A 22242-nucleotide genomic window follows, 5' to 3' on the forward strand; every position below is an offset into this window, starting at 1 on the left:
CTCATAGAGTTATAATGTATCAGATTGCAATACACCTCCCAACCGATAGGGTCGCGTAGTTGAACGCATATGTGGAACATTATGAGAAAATGGCCACCGATCGAATTGAAATGCTTTTTATTGAATAATACGGCTGATACTGGTACTTAGACCCGGGCGTTTTAACTTGTAACTTCCGTGGCCGTGGGGTTAGCACGGGTTGTAAATTGAGACCATTCAAAAACCAGGGACAAGTGGTTTCATGACGCTTGTGACAGACCAGCGTCACGTGAACCGTGGCTAGCATCTTGTCAAATGAAATGCAACGGTAGACATGATTGATGATACAGTTACTGTTCCATGTCTACCATAGAGTTAACATTAGTGTTATAATACATGAGTTACATTGACAGTTCTAGTTAGATGAGTTAATGTTACATCATAGTGGTCGTTGTGTTGCTTAACACACACACACAGGAAGTGTGTTTGATTTCAGTCACGTTGTGCTGCTGCTACGTGCTTCCAGCCAGATGATGCATGGATGGATGGAAGTGCAGTATCCTCACCCTACTCTGTACATGATGTACTGTAATCTTAGATTCATAAATGCAGCTTTATTGTCATCACAGGTTTACAGGCGTAACACAGTAGCTGAAATTATTTTTCACACAAGCATCCATTTGTAGTTTTTTTAGAGATGCAAGGAATAGTAAGGAAAACAAAAGGAGTGTGGAAATATATCGGATGCATTACATCACATATACAACCAGGACAGATAATACAAAATATTCATGAGAATGGCAGTGGTAAGAGACGGCATACAGTAATATAATGTAATATGCCCTACCGGAGTCCACTCAAACTCCTTGGGGCCCTCAGGGAGGGTGTTTCAAAGCATAGGGGGGCTCTCAGGTACGGCCTACCAAAGCCTATTAGGGCCCTCAGGTAGGGCCTACCAAAGCCTATAAGGGCCCTCAGATAGGGCCTACGGAAGCCTATAAGGGCCCTCACGTAGGGTGTTGCAAAGCCTATGGCACTCAGGTAGGGCGTTCCAAAGCCTATGGCATTCAGGTAGGGCGTTCCAAAGCCTATGGCATTCAGGTAGGGCGTTCCAAAGCCTATGGCACTCAGGAAGGCGCTCAGGTAGGGCGTTCCAAAGCCTATGGCATTCAGGTAGGGCGTTCCAAAGCCTATGGCACTCAGGGAAGGCGTTCCAAAGCCTATGGCACTCAGGGAAGGCGTTCCAAAGCCTATGGCACTCAGGTAGGGCGTTCCAAAGCCTATGGCACTCAGGTAGGGCCTTCCAAAGCCTAGGGGCCCTCGGGTAGGGCCTCCCAAAGCCTAGGGGCCCTCAGGTAGGGTGTTCCAAAGCCTATAAGGGCCCTCAGGTAGGCTGTTCCAAAGCCTAGGGGCCCTCAGGTAGGGTGTTCCAAAGCCTATAAGGGCCCTCAGGTAGGGTGTTCCAAAGCCTATAAGGGCCCTCAGGTAGGCTGTTCCAAAGCCTAGAGGCCCTCGGGTAATGAGGGCAGTTTTAGTAGGATGTAAGGCTGCATATAGGCTCACATGGGACCAGAATGTCTGAAATGTAGCTGCGTTTATCAGACACTGGGGCCTTGCAGGAATTTAAGTCATCGCTAAAATGCTCAAATCCATTCTGAAACTTAACAGATAAGCAGGAGAGAAAAGCTAAGATGGTTGTGACTTGTGATATGGTCACGTATCCTAGAATTAAGTATAAATGACATGGGAACTTTAATATTTGATGAAGATTTGTGCCCTTTATGGTTTATGGGCTGTAAAATGGGAACATACAGTACTAACGTCATGTCCAGGGGATGTACTTGTGCATCAAGCTGCCTCACTCTACAGAAACAGGAGATAGACATGGCTCAGGAACAGTGGTGGAAAAAGTACTCAAATGTTTTACTTAAGTAAAAGTATCAATACTGCAAGTAGAAATACTAAAAGTCTGGAATTAAACATTTACTTGAGTAAAAGTACAAAAGTATTGGCAAAAAAGGTACTTAAAGTACCATAAGGAAAAGTACTCATTGTGCAGAATGTCCCATTTCACAAGTTTTCAAAAATAAATCTTTTGAAAATAGCAGATCTACAAGCTCACAATGCGTCGCGAGCTTGATCAAATGGCCAAAATGCATATAGGGCTGAAGTGGTTAGTGTATGTTTTGTAATAATAATCAAAATCTACAGTAACTAGTAACTCAAGTTTTCAAGTCATTGTAGTGGAGTAAAAGTACAATATTTGCCTCTGACATGTAGTGGAGTAGAAGTAAAAGTACTAATTGGAAATACTCCAGTAAAGTAAAAATACCTCAAAATTGTACTTAAGTACAGTACTTATGTACTTAGTAACTTTTTACCACTGGGAACCATTGGTCCCCACGGATTACTTACTTAGAAACATTTTTTAATGATATATTTATAGTTACATTTATAAGTCAAGGATGTCAGAACAGCATCCACTGTGAAGGCCACATAATGATAGTTCTAGTTGTGGTGCTTGGTTATCTTACTGTATATTGTAATATAATAATATACTGTACACATACACACGGCAGTGGTCAGCTAATGTGCACACTGTTGAAACTGTTGTAAATATCAGGGGTCAGTCTGCCGTCCGACATTCAGGGGGCCGACGGGGAAAGGTCAAGGTTCAGCTGGTTGTCATGGGTCGGTCTGCTGCTGTCCGACAGGCTCAGGGGGGCCGGTGGGGAAAGGTCAAGGTTCACGTGACTCCGTTGGTTCTTGCTCTTTACCGAGAAAGGTTTGAAGGTTAATAGAGCACCAAGTTCACTTTTAACTGGATGGACTTTAAGCTCGAGTGCAATTTCCTACTGTTGTAGCAGGATGCACATGCTGTGGAGAAGTGTCAGACAGGATCAGTGTTCATTTTGAGAGCACATTTTGATTTAGTCTTCAGTCTTTTGAATGAAATTCTATTTAGTTTTAGTCATCTGAAATGTTTTTTGTTAGTCAACTAAATCTACAGTATTCTTTAGTCGACTAAAATGTATGTTGGCGGGCCATAATGGCGTTGTAATTCCTGATTTATTCTTATCTGCCTGCCGATCTACAAGTTCACAATGCATCACACCCGTGTTGTGAACTTGTAGATCGGCTATTTTCAGGGCGCAACACCCGACCAAGCATAAATTACTTGTCTTAGTTCTACTGGATCTCTTCTAGACTACTCCCTCCCTAAATTTTTGTCTAGTTTTTACTTGTTGACAAAATTGTCAATATATATATATATATATATAGTCATAGTTTTAGTCGTCATAGCTTAGATTTTTATTTATTTTTGGTCTGTGAAAAAAGGTAGTCGACGAACATTGAATGTTCGTCGTAGTTTTAATCGACGAAATGAACACTGAGTGTAAAGGATGTGTGTTTGCTGCTGTTGTAGCAGGATAAACTGATGTTGTGTGGAGAAGTGTGTCTGAACAGACAGGATATCTTTGCATGTTGCAGCACTATAACTGTCAATCTGCACAATACAAAGCAGACATCTGTAACTTTTAATTCATGATTCACTTCCTGATTGTGCAACTTCATTGTTGCTCTTCCTCCCTCCATTCATTCTGCTGAGATAAAAAACATAGATAGACCTTTTATTGATCCTCTCTGCCTGCCTGGGGGCAGGCAGGATCACTGGTCTGCGTCTGAGGTTTTTGTACTTTACTTGAGTATTTCCAATACTTTTACTTCTACTCCACTGCATCTCAGAGGCAAATATTGTACTTTTACTCCACTACAATTATTTCAAAACTATAGTTACTAGTTTGTAGATTTTTATTATCATTACAAAACACACATTAACCACTTCAGCCCTATATATATTTCGGCCATTTGAAAATGGCCGATCTACAAGCTCACAATGCCTCAGCTTGTAGATCGGCTATTTTCAAAATATATTTATACATTTGAAAACTTGAATTGGGACATTCTGCATAATGAGTACTTTTACTTTTGGTACTTTTAAGTATATATTTTTTTATGCCAATACTTTTGTACTTTTACTCAAGTACATTTTGAATTCCGGACTTTTATTATTAGTATTACTGTATGTGCTGTGTTGGTGAGATGGCACTGGTACTGGCTTGGTTTTATGCTGAATTTACACTAGTTTTATACTGGTTCTATACTGGATTTATCCTGGTTTTATTCTGGTTCTGCCGGTGGACACCGTTGATATTTCAGATCACGCCCGGATAGAATTCCTCTGGCACTGAATCAATGAAACTCACATACTCCATAGTCAAGACTAGACACCGACAATAGACTGTGTGTGTGTGGGGGGGGGGGGGGTCTGTTATGTAACAAACATGTTCATATTCGCTGCTGATAGCTAATCTATTGTGGATTCTATATGGTTACATTTAGTGGTGTTCTGTGTGTGTGTGTGTGTGTGTGTCAGCTCATATCTAATCAATAGCAGAGGAATGTGCAAGGAGCATATATACTGTACAGTATAAATCCTCATCTAGTGCTCTGACAGCAATTGAGAAATGTTTGTTGTTTACTATACATACAGGATTATACATAGATATGATAGTTATTTATTGAACAATGTTTGTAATCTGATCTGTTCATAATAATCCACTGTAATGAGGATTAGGATCCATCATTGTCTAACTGCCAACCAGGGACAGCGGGGGGGCAGGACTAATGTCAGCTGACCTTAAATGACTTAAAGGAGCACATCACAAATTTTCAACCTTATGTTCATATAATTGGTCCTCACTAATGCTCTTTATGAGATGGCACCATTCCTGTCTACTCACTCTGTGTCTCATTGGTGGACTGTGGACAGTTCAGAAACCTGCCTACCAGTGACATCATCGACGGGGATTCTAAGCTGATAGAAACTACAGCCTTTCTATTCTTGGAAAGTTAGCATGCTGGAATAGAAGCCATTGTTCTTGCATTCATAAAAAGTAGTTTGAAATCTTTTTTTTAAATGACCAAACCTGCCTACCGATGATGTCACTGGTCCACAGTCCACCAATGAGACACAGAGTGAGTAGACATAAATGGTGTCATCTTATACTGAGCATTTGTGAGGACCAATTATATGAAGATAAGGTTGTAAATGGCTGAAGGAGCAGACTGCTGTCAATCTGTCTTATTTCTCTATTTACTAAAGAGTTTTGTTTGTTTACAAGTTTGTTTGTTTACTAGTTTGTTTAGTTGTTAGTTTACTAGTTTGTTTAATAGTGTGTTTGTGTTAACAGGGTTGATTTCAACGTTCCAATGAAGGACCAACACATCACCAACAACCAGAGGTAAATAAACAATTAAATAAAAAGTGTTAAAGTGTTTACACAGATTAAATGAAAGAAGATGATAATGTGTGCGTGTGTGTCATCAGGATCAAGGCAGCGGTTCCAACCATTAAACACTGTTTGGACAACGGGGCGAAAGCTGTGGTTCTGATGTCCCATCTGGGTCGTCCTGATGGAAGCCCCATGCCTGACAAATACTCCCTGGAACCAGTGGCTGCTGAGCTCAAAACACTGCTGGGCAGGTACCTGAGTAGAGTACTAGTACTATTATTATTGTTTGTATACTCAAAACACTGCTGGGCAGGTACCTGAGTAGAGTACTATTACTATTATTATTGTTTGTATACTCAAAACACTGCTGGGCAGGTACCTGAGTAGAGCACTATTACTATTCTTATTGTTTTATACTCAAAACACTGCTGGGCAGGTAACACCAGGGCTGAAAGTGGGCCGGTAGGGTTCGGACCGGTACGGCGTTCCACTAAAAGATTCTGCGCTGTTCTCTTCAAATGCATCCAAATTTTATGAAAAGCGCAATACAAAGCGTGCGTGAAATGTTAATCAATTTGGGCCATTCTATTCTAATAATGATCATAAGGCTCTTGCTGCGCTTATTTCCGACGAGTCTAGGCTACAAAACACGGTACCCTTAGGAATATTTTGGTCCAACCTTAATCTACACAGGATCAGATCACACGTGCTTGGAAAGGGTGCGTTTGATTTATTATTCCTGTACGCTCGATTGTTTTCCCCTCACAACCAAACCACACAACTCTTTACATCAGGTGCTAGGGGCGATTTTAGATCTGGGCGTTATAATATAATTTGGTTGCATTATGGAACATAATTTGACCAAGAACGGATTTGGTAACTTTGGTGTTGTAATCGCAATTCTGAAATGATTCAATATTTGTGTCCGTGTCCGGTAGGGATATCACCTTCCTGAAGGACTGCGTCGGTCCAGACGTGGAGGCGGCGTGCGCTAGCCCCGCCACCGGCAGTGTCATCCTGTTGGAGAACCTGAGGTTCCACGTTGCCGAGGAGGGCAAGGGCAAGGACGCTGCCGGTAACAAGGTACGTTGTCATGACTGTGTGTGTGGTGGGGGTGGGGGGGATCAGGATTATATGTGTGTGTGTGTGTGTGAGAATGAATGAATGATTGAATGAATGAATGAATGAATGAGAGAGATCCACAAAGGAAAAGCAGTTCTCATAGTGGAACAATCCACACAACGGAAAGGAAAGATGATGTGATCTTTTTTTTGTTAAATTAAGAGTTAAATGGCTCTATATTGTGATAGTAATCATTGCTGTAGAGTGTTTGTTCAGTAACTCTCTCCAGCTCTTTAGTAAACAGAAAATACATTTTCAGAAAATACATCTTCAGTTTACCAGGATACCAATTTTATCCAATCAGGTGAGAGAACCCATTTATCAGCTTCCATTTATATAAGAGTTCCAGTTCCAATTTTGTCTGCTCACTTCTTTGAGCCATCACTTCCAATTTCACTTGTGTATCCTGTGTGAGTTCTCTGTCCTGATTGGATAAAATTGGTATCCTTGAAATCCTGTCCTCACTGTGAAGGACAGTGACGTGGCACGTTATTATGGATCCCACCACAGTTCTAGGCAGAACCCGCTGTGATTGGCCAGTAGTCGCTGTGATTGACAGTTCTCGTTTTTGCAACTATGCCTAAACCTAAACTTAACCCTAACCTCAGTAAAACTATGCCTGCCAGGGAGCCAATCAGGTAAGGCGGGTCTATCCTATAACATTGGTGGGATTCATAATCACGCGACAGTGACTCAGCAATTGTCCCTTTTTTTTAAAGGCCAGCTGCAGTCTCCCCACAGAATGCTGAGTCACACTTTAATGACGTCATTGCAGTGTCCCCGCAGAATGCAGAGTCACACTTTGATGATGATGATGTCTGCAGGACTGCAGTGAACCATTCACACAGTCGATCTGACCTCAAATCCACTCCCTGTTTTTACTTTAAAACTGACCAGTACACATAGTCTGATACTGTTGTACTGGGAGCTGACCAGTACAACCACAGTCTGATACTGTTGTAATGGGAGCTGACTGGCACAACCACAGTCTGATACTGTTGTACTGGGAGCTGACCGGTACAACCACAGTCTGATACTGTTGTACTGGGAGCTGACCTGTACAACCACAGTCTGATACTATTGTGCTGGGAGCTGACCAGTACAACCTCACTCTGATACTGTTGTACTGGTGTAAGTGTACTAATAATAGTAATTGTACAGTAATAGTATTGACCTTTGAACCTTACTGGACTCTGGTATTTCAGGACATTAAATATCTGTCTTGACCTTTCAGTGACCTCCAGCCAGAGAGCTGTGACATTTTGCCTTATAAAGGTCAACATGAACCAGATCCAGCGGTGTAATGTGGCAGTCAGACCACCACAAAGTCAGAGATGTTGAACCTGACGTATATTGAGAAAAGACACATTCAACTTGATTGAATACTTTATTAGCAGGTTTGATAACTTGTTTCAATTGTGGTCCACTGTACTCAATTCATCAGTAACTCACCGTTGATGCATCCCATGGGAAGCTTCCTAGTTTATCCTACGTTATCAACAAAATATCTGTAAATAATCTTAGAAAAACGGACACAGCCGCATTTTGCAACACAGGTCTGGCTGTTATATAAAACGCAGAGTTACTGAAATTGCCCCTCGCCTAATCAAACGGAGTACTTACCGTTGTGTGAGAACGTGTGTGTGAAACAAATGAACATTCTCCTACTGCGTGACTGCACATTCTCTCCACACACACACACACACACACACACACACACACACACACACACACACACACACACACACACACACACACACACACACACACACACACACACACACACACACACTCAGTGTTGTAAACCTGCAGCAGACTGATAACGTTAATCAGGTCAATATTAACACTTTATAAACACAATGATGGCTGCGGTCCAAAGGTCAAAGGTTAGACAAACTACTGTTCTTTCTTTCTTTCTGTCTTTCACTCTCCGAAGAGCAAGAGAAATTCTAGCTGTTAAATTCTAAATACAGTTTCTCTCTCTCTCTCTCTGCCTGTCTCTCTCCCATCAGACCAAGGCATCCCAGGAGCAGATAGACTCCTTCAGGGCGTCTCTCTCTAAGCTGGGAGACGTTTACGTCAACGATGCCTTCGGCACCGCCCACAGAGCACACAGGTACACACACGCACACACACACACACACACAGCGTTATGTTACATCGATTAACTTTCACTGTTGTCATAATAGACTGATCACTAAGCTCTACCCTGCAGTGCCACCTCCCTATATTAGACATTCTGAGAGCTTGAATGAAAATATCAATAAATTATGTTAAAATAATTATAATATCGTTAAATTATGGATGATGTGTGGAGCCTAATCTCGTCAACAAAGCCTGCAGTATGCACTGGAAAAATTGCTATTCCAATAAAAAAACAATCACTACTAAAGAGATGGATCTACAGCATATATTATCAATCAGCTACATTAACATCATTATCAGGGACAGGAGTGTTTGTGCAGCAAACCGCACGCTAAGTAACACTTCATGTAGTAGCACTTAATAAATAATTGAACAAACACCAACGAGCGAGTGGTATGGTGCTAGTTGGTCCTAGTTTCTCCGTGGTGTGTTGAACTCCAACCACCAGACCCCCTACTCCTTTTGGAAGCCCCTGTCTCCGAGATATCCATAGTCACATAGTTATATCTCTCCTCTCCTCAGTTCCATGGTAGGAGTGAATCTTCCCCAGAAGGCAGCAGGCTTCCTGATGAAGAAGGAGTTGGATTACTTCGCCATGGCTCTGGAGAAACCCGCCAGGCCCTTCCTGGCCATCCTGGGAGGGTAAGAACGGACCGTCACTGAAACATCACAGGTTCAATCACAGGTTCAGCTTGACTAGCAATACATAGTGTTATAGCAATATTAATAATAATATTCCATTCAGGTGAAGTTTTAGATCATTTATTAGGAAGATGTCAGCAGAGCGCAACAGCATACACAGATCGGTAGAGCCAGGCCTCCTGGCCTGACCAACAGCCCATTCGGGGCACAAGCCTCTCAAACACCCATCTCACACAGTTCTTATAGTAGACCATTTACCACAGATGCAATTCTAAATAGCCATATAAGGTATGTACTAAAGATAAAAGCGACACAAGCATAGTTACACAAATACACATAGCTGACACAGTGAGAATAGCATGAAGGATTCAGATCAGCTGTTAGATTGACAGCTGTAACTGAGTTGACTAAAAACCCCTGCTGTGAGTTTAAACCTCCTTGGTTCAGATAGAGTTAGATAGTACAGAAATATAGAAGAACAGGTTGGCATTCTGAAATAGCCATTACATTCCAGAGTTTTTTGTTTTTGTACATGAATAATCATATTCATGTACATACGACAGGTGATTTATAGAATGCCAAATCAATAGACATTTTCCTACCTACATGTTGATATAGCTATATATTTACTCAACCATTTACTGTATGATCAATCAGACAAAAATATCAGGAGACAGGACGTGCGACTTATAACTGATGCATAATTGACTGACACAGAAGGCATCACTGACTCTGCCGTTAACCTAATAATAATATCCAAAGTAGATCTTGTTTGGATTTGAGAGCTCTCTCTCAATCTCATTTTCTAGAATTTAGTATATGTGAAATCTTTTATCTGGTTGGACGTTAAATCTCTGTTTTTCAAGGCAAAGGGCCCTTAGCACGCCGGCTAATTGTTTTGGGTGGATACGCGTATCAATACTTCTCTCCCTTCTAAACGTTAAAAGGCCAGAGACTATGCAGTCAAAACAAACATTTCCACATTTATGGCCAATGCCCAGTTGACAAATTGTTTTTTTTAGATATCAGCTTTTATCTAAAATTCCTATATTAATTAATTCAGATAAATATCAAACATATCACATGAAACATATTAGAGAATAATAGACCTGGTTGTTTTAGGTTTGAAAGCCTCTCACTCATAATGTCAAATCTATATCTGTTAGTATGTTAAATCTCTGTTTCTCAAGACTGAGGGCTCCATACAGATTCATTTACCAATTCGGACCGCCTTTCACGGATTGATTTTGACACGTTTCCTTCTAAGGACTTTGTACAGTTCGTACAGTTATTTACCGTTTTTTCCCGGATGGCCTCACACCACTTTGTACAATTAAGCACAGATTCATTTACCGATATTCCACGGATGGCCTTTCACCGATTACTTGTATCTCACCCTTCTAGACGTTGATATGCCAGAGATTAGGCAGTAAGAACAAATATGTTCACATTAGTTATCGAATATAGTTTTCCAGTCTTCATGGCTCTTTCCTCCATCTTCACTTGGCATACGGGTGCATTTGGTTTGCATTTCTGACAGTGATCTCCACTGGGCTGGTGGGTCCCAGTGTTCAGTGGCTCACGTCCATTTTGAGTGGTCTCCACTGGGCTGGTGGTTCCCCTGTTCAGTGGCTCTCAAATGCTCTCTGTGGCTCTCTGTGCCTTGTCCTCCTGCTGTGGCAAAGTCTCTTGTTGTTTGTTTGACATGGTGTCGATTTCCTCACCTTCGATGTTACATGGTGAGATTGTTGGTGCTGCTCTCATGGCTGGTGACCACGCACGCTCTGCTGTGGAAAACGCATGCTCTGCTCCTTCCCTCTGGCACTTGAAGCTTGTGGTTTCCTTGTTGTCATCACAGACAGAATAGATCGGTCTGCGAGGTTCCAATCGTGTAGACCTTGTTGCAGAAGATCATCAAAAGTTGATTCTGCATAGCTTGCTTCTGTAGTCGTCTCCTCTTTGTCCTCCATCGTCTGGATCTGGTCCGGATCTGCTTTGAGAAAGTCTTCTTCCCAAAAAGTCCTTCACCCTTAAGTTCTTTTGATCAAGTATCCATAATCATAATCATGTTTATGATGATGAAATATTGATCCCATCCTCGTCGCCAAATGTTATAGCAATATTAATAATAATATTCCATTCAGGTGAAGTTTTAGATCATTTATTAGGAAGATGTCAGCAGAGCGCAACAGCATACACAGATCGGTAGAGCCAGGCCTCCTGGCCTGACCAACAGCCCATTCGGGGCACAAGCCTCTCAAACACCCATCTCACACAGTTCTTATAGTAGACCATTTACCACAGATGCAATTCTAAATAGCCATATAAGGTATGTACTAAAGATAAAAGCGACACAAGCACAGTTACACAAATACACATAGCTGACACAGTGAGAATAGCATGAAGGATTCAGATCAGCTGTTAGATTGACAGCTGTAACTGAGTTGACTAAAAACCCCTGCTGTGAGTTTAAACCTCCTTGGTTCAGATAGAGTTAAATAGTACAGAAATATAGAAGAACAGGTTGGCATTCTGAAATAGCCATTACAATAGGCTACTAACAGGTGATCAATACATCAGAATATATAGGCTACTGACTGGTCATCAATACACCAGAATCTAGGCCACTGACAGGTCACCACGGTGACTGAAAGAGTCCAGCAATATTACTCATTTGGTTTAGAAGCATCAACTGACAAGAGGGAGAAAATTAGAGGCCACCTACAAATGGACTACAATTCCCAGGCTTAGAAATGACCTAAAGACTACATCTCCCATTAGCCTACACATGTGGCCGCTCCCGGCTCCACGGCGCTTACAATTAGCGTCACGTCGTTGCATTGGATGTTTACTGTTTGTAGGAGAGACAGAGTAGCGTTGTCAGAGTTCTATGTTGTTTCATCAAACAAACTAAATCTCAGAAATGTTTTTGACGTAGCGTGGCATGAAAAGTGTTCATTTTGACCACATATATTTACTTTTTTTTATTTTTTTTTAGACTTTTGAATACAATTTTAGTAATTTGAAATGTTTTAGTCTAGTTTAGTCCAGGGGTTCCCAATGTTGGGGTCGCGACCACACTTGGGGTCGCGGGACACTGACGGTGGGGTCGCAAAATTATTTTGGGTCATAAAAAAAAATATATATTTTTTTTCTTCTTGAAATTCAACAGAATGGATGAAATACAATCTAAAAATGATTACCGTACAAGTAGTACATTTTACCATTTTAATACATTACAAATGTGCACCAAACGTGCAAGTTTATGTGCATAAATTACCTCCAGGGTTAGGTGGGGTCGCGAGTCAATGGCCGCATTATTTTGGGGTCGCGGGCTGAAAAGTTTGGGAACCCATGGTTTAGTCAACTAAATCTAGAGTTGATTTAGTCGACTAAATTGTATTTTGGCGGGCCTTGATGGCGTCGTAATGCCTGATTTATACTCCTGTCCTGTGCCGAACATAGTCGATCTACAAGCTCACAACGTGTCTGCGAGCTTGTAGATCGACTATGTTTGGAGCGTGACACCCACACGTAGCCAATTATAAAATGACTTGTCTTAGTTCTACTGGATCTCATTTCCACTAGTCCCTGCCTAACATTTTAGTCTAGTTTGTATTTGTTGACGAAATTGTCAATCTATTTAGTCATCACAGATTAGATTTTATATAGTTTTTATTTTGTTGTCAGTGAAAAAAGGTAGTTGACCAACATTTTTTTTTCTCATATTTTTTCTCAACAAAATGAACACTGATGTCAGGAATGTTTTGGCGTGATTTCCTAATGTAGTCTCGACGCTGCTTCCAGCGACCGCCACAGAATTGATTACACTTTCTCCAAACACAGACTGTATTAAATAATAATTAATATTGTATGAAATTATAACTAAATATCATAAACGACACAGGGACTGAATGTCTGGACTCATTTATCTTTTATTGTTGGAGCACAGTTCTTAAATTATGTAATTTTAACAGGTTTGACGTCAGGACTCCGACACTATATACCAGAGCCATTTTATATTCAATGGTTGTCCTGAAAGCTCTCTCTCACACTCACACACACACACACACACACACACACACACACACACACACACACACACACACACTGGGTCAGGGTCCAGGTTCTATTGTGCAATTGTCACAGCATTTTAACGTCTGGAAAGCAGCCAATCAAATCCCTCCATTCATGCTTTCATAGACACCACCGCCCACCCTGTCTGTCTGTCTGTTCTGAACAGGCAGACAGATACAGACAGACAGACAGATTAAGAGACAGACAGAGACTAATAATGAATGATTAAAGAGTAAAGACAATAGAATACATTTAATATATTTTTGTTTGTGGCGATTTAAAAAAAAACTTCTCGTTTCAGGAGTTTATAACTGAACCTGTCTGCCTGTCTCACTCTCTCCCTCCTGTCTCTATCAGAGCGAAGGTGAAAGACAAGATCCAGTTGATCAACAACATGTTGGACCAGGTGAACGAGATGATCATCGGAGGAGGAATGGCTTTCACCTTCCTGAAGGTCCTCAACAACATGGAGGTATGATCACACACACACACAACAATACACACACACACACACACACACACACACACACACACACACACACACACACACACACACACACACACACACACACACACACACACACACTCTTCACAACACGGTGCATTAGTCACACTCGCACCGTTCACACACATCCAACGCATGTAAACAGTGTGAAGAGTGCAGTTCAACCTTGATGTACTTTGACCGGGCATCAACCAATAGGAAAGAAGTACCATGCATTGGCCCCAGTTTCAACAAGCCATTCTACGAGCCCCTTTTGTCTTGTAGCCAACATTCCAACGTAAATGAAATGAACTACAAAACCCACACTGCCCACAAGAACCCACAAGGCAACATGGGAAACTGAGGTGTCTGACACTTGGCTGTGACGCTTATGAAGCACACAAGTGACCTTAAAGCGCAGTATTTGCTCCTTCCAGAGCAGTAGTATGTCACAAAAAAGTAGCAAAAATAGCAGATCTACAAGCTCAAAACGTGTCGCAACGTGTTTTGAGCTTGCAGATCTGCTATTTTTGCTACTTTGGAATTGGAATCCTGAATTATTTTTGCAAATGCATTATGCATTTCATTATGCATATGATTAAGTTAACTTTATGAACTTAAATACAAATACATTGGACATTAAAAAAAAGTCATTTAAGCTACTAATATAGACTGAAGTAATTAAAGCGGGTCATGTTTGCATGTTTGCAATTGTAACAGCTGAAATCAATAATATATCAGTATTCCGATATTAACCTGCGGGCCGCATTAAGTGAAGGTGGGGGTCTCATTTGGTCCCCGAGCCGCCAGTTGCCCATGTATGTTTCAGAGCATGTGAGCGGAGCTGAGCCAGGGGAAATGCCGCTCCACGCTCTCGGGGGCTGTTGTCACGCTCGCTATCCGTTCATGTTGGTTCATGTTGATTGACCTACAAGCTCACAATGGCTGCTGTTACATGGACAGTTTTATTCGGAATGAATACACTTCTATTCGGAATGAATGAATGGATGAATTCATTCAGAATAGAAATGCTCATGTAAACACCTCAATTGGAATAGAATATTCCATTCCAGTCTGACCCGAATGAATTTTCATTCGGGTTAGGAGGGGTGGTATAGACCGTTTGAATCGGGATATACCAATCGGAATTGACCATGTAAACACTTTATTCCAAACAATCCTCTCTGTTTGGAATACATGCATTACTTTGCGCATGTCCGTGCTTAGTAGTGCTGTCAGAATTGTCCAAAAATGACCTATCAAATCTCTAATTCGGCCACGGTCGCTCCTGCGGGATAAAATGAATGATTCTATTCTATAGCGTCATTTAATAAGCCTGTAATGGTTAAGCCCAGACTTGTCCAGGAGAACGGACGCTCCGAGGATTGCTGGCCTAGGCTACACTTATATGGATATTTTTCTAAACGGGTATTTTAGTCCTCAGTTTTTAAAAAGAATCCCTGGCCGCATGACAAAGATTATTTTTTTTAAATCCCTGTCCACACGTAAACGCAGAAACGCATTGATCAGCTGCAAGTTTCAATTTTAAATCAGTTTTTACATTTATTTATATATGAGGGGCCAAATACGTATACATTTTTAATCACATGTTAAGGCCCAATACTGCAATAGCTGCATTGTTTTAATAGCATACGTGAACAAAAATAAATGAAAACAACATTATTAGGGCGCAGCTGCAGCGAAAACAGATGAGTTTTACTTAATCAATTCATTACATGGGCAGCCGGAACGGTCGTCCCAAAACCCCACGCACCTTTTGAGCGGGCCATCCACGGCCGCTCCATGGTCGCTGGATTTTGACCCGGGGCGATTGTGTTTTAGGGCGACAGACCCCGCATTCAACCCGTGTGCGCACCGCGCGCTACTCGGCGCAGAAAGAGGGTTTTCGTCACAGTGAATGAGTTACAGCATGTTTCAAAGCTTTTTCATAATACAAGAAAAACGTGACACTCGGTATAATGAGTAGCTTATACTTTCTACTTAAGTATATTTTGATGCCAATACTTTTGTACTTTTGCCGTAAATGAGCGTGCCTTGTTTCATAGACTCTCTCTCTCCATTTATTATTATAATGACCATGAGCGGTCCGGTGTTTATGTATTATTATTTATTATTATAATGACCATGTGCGAATGCGCGATGACGTCATCGTACCTACATGAGAAATGTGACAAATAGTATAGGCTAGCCTAAAACTTGTAGATCTGCTACTTTTGCATTAAAACGGCGATAACAAAGGAACACAGGCTTGTACCGCATACAACGCTGCCTGGCCAGGAGTCGGTGCGTTGCTTACCGGCCTGTCTACGACCGACAGACCTCCGCCGCGGAGGCACAAGGGGGCTATTGCCTCCTCCCATGCCCACCAGGGGAAGCTCTGCTCCGGGTAGTGGCCCCTGGTCCATGCCCGGGCGTAGGCGGGAACCACTTTACGCATGTCAAAAGTTATATTCCGAATGAATGCTTTGGTCATGTAAACGAGGAATACTTTTATTCAGGTCCCATGTAAACAGGTGAGTGGAACAGATTCCTCTATTCGGAATGAGTTCATTCTGAATGAGTTCATTCTGAATGAATACATGATGTCCATGTAACTGTGGCCATTGTGAGCTTGTAGATCTGCTATTTTCAAAAGATTTTTATACATTTGAACACTCCCCGCTACGTTATATTGTCCCGCTCCGCTCACATGCTCTGGCTCCTTCTGAAGTTTTTAGTAAAGGGGGGTGATGTAACTACACATTGATGTCATTCAGAACTTCTGATGGGCGGTCTGGAGGTCACAGAACTCCTGCACCCCCAGATGTCCTGACTCTCCAAACTATATAGTGGGAGAAATATGTGAAAAAGTTTTCACTTCCGGCAGAAAGTGTGAAATTTTGCACCTAGGGGTATTTTTGGGCGCTGAATTCAAAAATTGCCGGATCCAAGAAGTCAGACCAAAGCGTCTGACTTATTAATTAGATAATTAGCATATTTGCTGCAAATATGCTAATTATCTAATTAATTATGCACAATACAAAAATGTACATGGCAGAAATGGATTCTACGGGAAAAAACACATAAGAATCAACTGAGAAAAGTTTGGTACACCCTTTTATCGAATTGTTATATATATCATTATGCCAATTGATTCCTCCCCACACACAGTGTGTTGTCACTGCTGTTGTATTCTACTGACTCACCTGCCAGTGAGGAGCCCCCACTGGGAGGACGTTACATTTATTTCTCATTAACTTGTTTATTTAATCTGTCCTACTCTGTTCTTCTTGGAAGCATTGTCCTGAACAGAAACACAAAGTTCTGTGCATGGTAGATTAGCCGCAAAACATTTGCATTTTCCAGCACACCGTTTTTTACACATGCATTTGATCAGCTCTCGACACCCTTTAGACGCCACCTCTGCCATCACCGTCCAAAATGGACACCAGCCATCGTCCTAACTTTTCACCCATCCCCAATCTGCAGGTGAAGGAATCTCTGGGTTGGCAATTTGGGACTGTCCCCAGATGTGACCAGCTTGAAATACTGCTCTCTTCACATGACGAAGTGCCTCCTTTGTGGGTGGAATATTTTCCACTTTGCGATTTCCATGAGCAAATAGCTGCTTGCGTGCCTCGTTCACTTTCTTCCCCCGCTGGTAGGCGTGCCAGGCATGTAGCAACATTCGCGAATCAGCCTCTTCATGTGTATGTACATGGTTGAAGTTGAGAAACATCAGAAGGGGGGCTTCTTCATAGGTTGTGAGAAGTGTTTTCCCATCTGGAACAACCATTGTTTCTAGAGCAGCAGAATAATGTCTTTTTGTTGGAATCTACTCGAAGGAAGCTACTCCAGTTTCGTGGCACGGATGTCTGTTCAGTCACATGGAGTGGTATGCCGATGCCACGACCAAGCCTGGTTCCTTCCTTACGTGTCCCACACCACATCAACACGCATCACAGACTCCTCATTCAACTTTCGTGCAATGTACGGAAGGAACTGTTTGTGTGTTGCAAGGAACGTCTACGGTACGGTACGGTACGGTACGGTACGGTACGGTAGAGTACAGTAGAGTACAGTACAGACCGTACAGTACCGTACAGTACCGTAGAGTAGAGTACAGTACAGACCGTACAGTAGAGTAGAGTACAGTACAGTAGAGTACCGTACAGACCGTACAGTCCAGACCGTACAGTACAGTACGTACAGTACGTACAGTACAGTACCGTACCGTACAGTACAGTACAGTACGAACTGCGCATGCGCCCGTGTGTGTGCGCACACGCTGGCTCTGTGTGTGCGCGCAAGAGACGACTCGCGCTAAACGTTGCGTGTGTGTGTGTGTGTGTGTGTGTTTGCGACGGGACCCGGGGGGTTCCGCGACGGGGGGTGTGTGGGGGGTTGCCCGTGGGGGGGGGTGACCGCGGGGGGACCCGCGGGGGGACCGCGCTACAGGACGTGCAATAACCTTCACCGGGTATGGTCTAGTTCTCAGTAATTACAACAATTCCGCCATCACCTTTCACAATAGCGTTCTGCTGTTCATGCATCTGATCGTGTGCCAAAGCAGAGAACTTGTGCAATGACAAAGTTCCCCTTGACAAATTCACGATGGGTATCTGGGGAATCATTTGGAAGTTCCTGATGGTCCGTTACATGCACTGTCAACCATCTAATATGCTATTTTTGAAGAATGAGTTTTGCTACAAAAATATTAAATAAGTGTGAACCCAGTAATATGATCTCATGTGAAAGAATACCCCTGAAAACATAGGTAGAGACACCAACATCATGAGGCTCAGATGAAGCACTTTGGAGTAACACTGGTTTCAATCAAATTTGCCATAAAAACAGACCGTTATCTGCTAAATTAATCTACAGAAACTGAAAATGTCAAAGTATTGCTGCATTACAATTTGGATTTCATCAAAACAAACTTGTTTCACATTCAAAAGTGATGAGGTGTCAAAGATTGGAATACAAAACCTAATTGAACCAAAAACGTTGGCGGCCATCTTTAATTCTCATTTTACGACCAGATCCCATGGGAAAAGTGCTTGGATCCGGCAAAATTTGAAATCGGCATACTTCAAACATGCCATATGCAAATTTTCACACTTTCTGCCGGAAGTGAACAACTGAGCCTTTTTTTGTTACATATTTCCCTCACTAATAGTTCAGAAAGCCTGTCCGAACGGCATGTTTTTTTTCTTTCTTTTTCCAAAGTTGAAAGGAGCGTGTATTGGCCTATTTAAATATAACCTGTTATTGTGTGACATATTGTGAGCTTGTACAGTATATCGGCTATTTTTGTGAATGTAAGAAAAGCTTAGTGGGTCAACTTATTATTTGGCATCAATAATTAAAAATAAATGTTGACAGAGTGATAACGGGAGTTATAACCCACTGGTCTAGACAGCTTTGTGAAAATATGTCGTTTTTATCACGTTAGGAAGCAAAAAGTAATGTGACCTCCAGTTGACCTCCAGGAACAAACAAGAAATGTTCCCACAATGCAGCTGAGATGATTGTCAAACTTTAAAAACGTGTTAAAGTCAGGAAATTATTCCAGGCTTCTGATAAAAAGTGTTTCCATCATATAGGGTTGTTGAAAGGTTTTGATTAAATGTGTTTCCATGCTAAATGGTTGCTGGAAGGGGATGTGCTGCAGAAAGTCTCCACTGAAAGTTATTCATTTAAAAGTAGAGTAAGTTGAGGTTTATTTGTTAAAAAGTTAACGCTCTATGTTGTGTTAGTGATTACAATGTAGGCATTTTACGCTCTTATCCAGAGAGACTTTCAATAAGCAAGGTAAATAATCACTTACATATAATGCAGTGAGACAGTGTTGTGCCTTAACCCAAGACTGTGTGTGTGTGTGTGTGTGTGTGTGTGTGTGTGTGTGTGTGTGTTCTTTGCTTCTGGGGGTCCCTGGAACAATATATTTTGAGATGGGGGTCCACGGCCAAATACATATCATTTTGGGTGTCCTTGACATGAAAAGGTTTGAGAACCACTGATTATAGCAACATTTTTTTTTTTAAACTGTTAGTATTGAGAAGACATTTGTAGAATCCCCCAGAAGCAAAGATTTGAGTTAAAAATGTTTGCCTTAAAAGAATATATATTCAAAGATTCGCACACATTTTCACGATTTTTCAAAAATAGCAGATCTACAAGCTTGTAGCGCGGCACTCCGCTATGAGCTTGTATATCTGCTATTTTTCAATAGCCAAAGTGTAAAATAATGCTTTTTAGCTCAAATCAAAGAATGACTAACAGCCAAGCTTTAGTCTGCTGCTTAAAATACCTCAGATTGGTGGTCAGTTTGACACCGTGGTATCCAGACTGTTCCACTGTGTGACTCCTAGTATGTAAGTAAATGATCCCTGTCCCCAACATAGTTTTTACATTTAAAACTGGGCACATTTGCTACACTAGCTCTGGTGAAAATATTGTGAACTTCCCCTACCCGAGTAATGAGATTACAACAGTAAGCATTGCTATAGAGCGTTTGTTCAGTAACAGGGGTCTGCCTGTCTCTCCAGCTCTTCAATAAACGCTACAAACCTGTTCAAGTCAGAATACCAATGTCGTCCAGATCAGGGGTGTATTGGTGATTTCTTTTTTTCCCGGCGGAACGGTATTTTAATGATGGCACGCGGACACCGCGCTTATTTTATTTTACCTTAAAGTAGGAAACATGTTTGTATAGTTTGTCTTTTTAAACTAATACAGATTCAAGGAATGCTATGAATTATAGAGCTGAAACTAAAAGTTTGCTTTGAACGAGTATCTTTCTCTTCTTCGACGGTGGGGGGCACTGTACCGTGCCGTACCTTGCGTGTGAGAAAATTTAGCGGTGGAACACTGTGGTACTCCGTGTGGCCCCATGACACCACTGATCCAGATTCATCCACGACGTGTTGTGCTGTTTTAGTCAAATGTTGGCCGCACAATGGACGCTAGGGCTCATGTGGCTAAGGAGAGTGAAATAGTTTCAAGGTTTTAATGAGGTCTTAACGAGGCGTTCCTCTCCCCTGCTCTTAGATCGGTACCTCGCTGTACGATGACGAAGGAGCGAAGATCGTCAAGGACCTGATGGCGAAGGCCGAGAAGAACGGCGTGAAGATCAACCTCCCTGTCGACTTCATCACCGCCGATAAGTTTGATGAGAAAGCTGCTGTTGGTTCCGCTACTGTTGCGGCTGGTATCCCCGCTGGATGGATGGTGAGTCAACGTTGCGATACGTTTGACGAGTGTGACATTATCGATGGGTAATCTAAACTAATAGAAACTACAGCCTTTCTCTTACTGGAAAGTTAGCATGCTGAAATGGAAGCCATTGTTTTCACATTAATAAAAACAAAACTTAAAAAAAGGTTTCTAAACTGTCCACAGTCCACCAATGAGACGCAGTGAGTAGACAGAAATGGTGTCATCTTATAAATGAGCATTAGTGAGGACCAGTTATATGAAGATGAGATTGAAAATGGGTGAAGTGGTCCTTTAATGAGTTGACGCTGTTTCATTGGCTAATATATATATATATATATACATAATTTGTCTTATCCACAAACCCAAACTAATGTCTATACATAATTTATATTGTAACTTATATCTAAACATTACCATCTGTAAACTAATGTCTAAACAACCAAACTTTATATGGGGCGGCCATAGCTGAGTGGTTAGTGAGCCCGCCTAGGGAGCCAGAGGCCCTGGTTGCCCCAGGTACGATTTCAGGCCACGCCAGCATATGTGTCGATGAAATGAAATTTGTCCCTGAGCAAGACTCTTAACCCCTAATTGCTCACAGGCCCTCATTGGAAACAAGCCCGCAAGGACTTCCATGAACGTCCTGTTAAAAGGAATTATCCTTATATCTAAACTTAGCAGATCAGTATCACCAATTGTGTCCTGATTTTTAACCACTTTAAACCGGCCGTCACCAACCTATTGACGTGCCCAAAATGGTGACGCCAAAATGAAAGTGGTAATGTTGTGAGTAAAACACGATTTCATTGGTGGAGGTGCAGGATATAACTTTATTTAGTGAATAGAACATCATTTTATTGGTGGAGGTGGTATCCCTCTCTGTCTGTCCTACCTCACTCTGTGGTCTGGTAGGACACCTACTGGTTGACAAGAGGTACTGCATGCATGTCATACTCAACCTCCAGTTTAATATACGTACATTAGGACTCAAGTACTGGAGTACTTAGTCCATCACTGGGTGATGGAACTTAAATGTGTTTAACATTCCTATATGGCAGTAGTTTTCAACCTTTTTCATATCAAAGTCCATTATTTATTTGGCATTTGAGCCACGGACCACCGTTTGATGAGATATAGACTCTCAGACCCAAGACTTAGAATATTTTGTTGTTGTTGGATGAGATTTTGTCCACAATTCCATGCTGTGTTGATGTTGGTACCATAAAAGAGAGAGATAACAGGCAAATGTTGATCAAACTAACAATTCTTTAAGTA

At 41.7% G+C, this 22242-nt stretch overlaps 1 protein-coding gene across 1 annotated transcript in view; it reads left to right on the forward strand.

Moving 5' to 3' along the window:
• Positions 1-22242, forward strand: part of pgk1 (phosphoglycerate kinase 1) — a 28133-nt gene that overhangs the window by 562 nt on the left and 5329 nt on the right. The window contains exons 2-8 of the mRNA XM_080435248.1: positions 5235-5285; positions 5372-5527; positions 6215-6359; positions 8411-8514; positions 9066-9185; positions 13620-13734; positions 20800-20979. Coding sequence (XP_080291374.1) covers positions 5235-5285; positions 5372-5527; positions 6215-6359; positions 8411-8514; positions 9066-9185; positions 13620-13734; positions 20800-20979 — 871 coding nt within the window. The remainder of the gene's footprint in view (positions 1-5234; positions 5286-5371; positions 5528-6214; positions 6360-8410; positions 8515-9065; positions 9186-13619; positions 13735-20799; positions 20980-22242) is intronic.

This window comes from Gymnoscopelus braueri (genome assembly GCF_963280865.1).
Source record: "Gymnoscopelus braueri genome assembly, chromosome: 8".
Lineage (NCBI taxonomy): Eukaryota > Metazoa > Chordata > Actinopteri > Myctophiformes > Myctophidae > Gymnoscopelus > Gymnoscopelus braueri.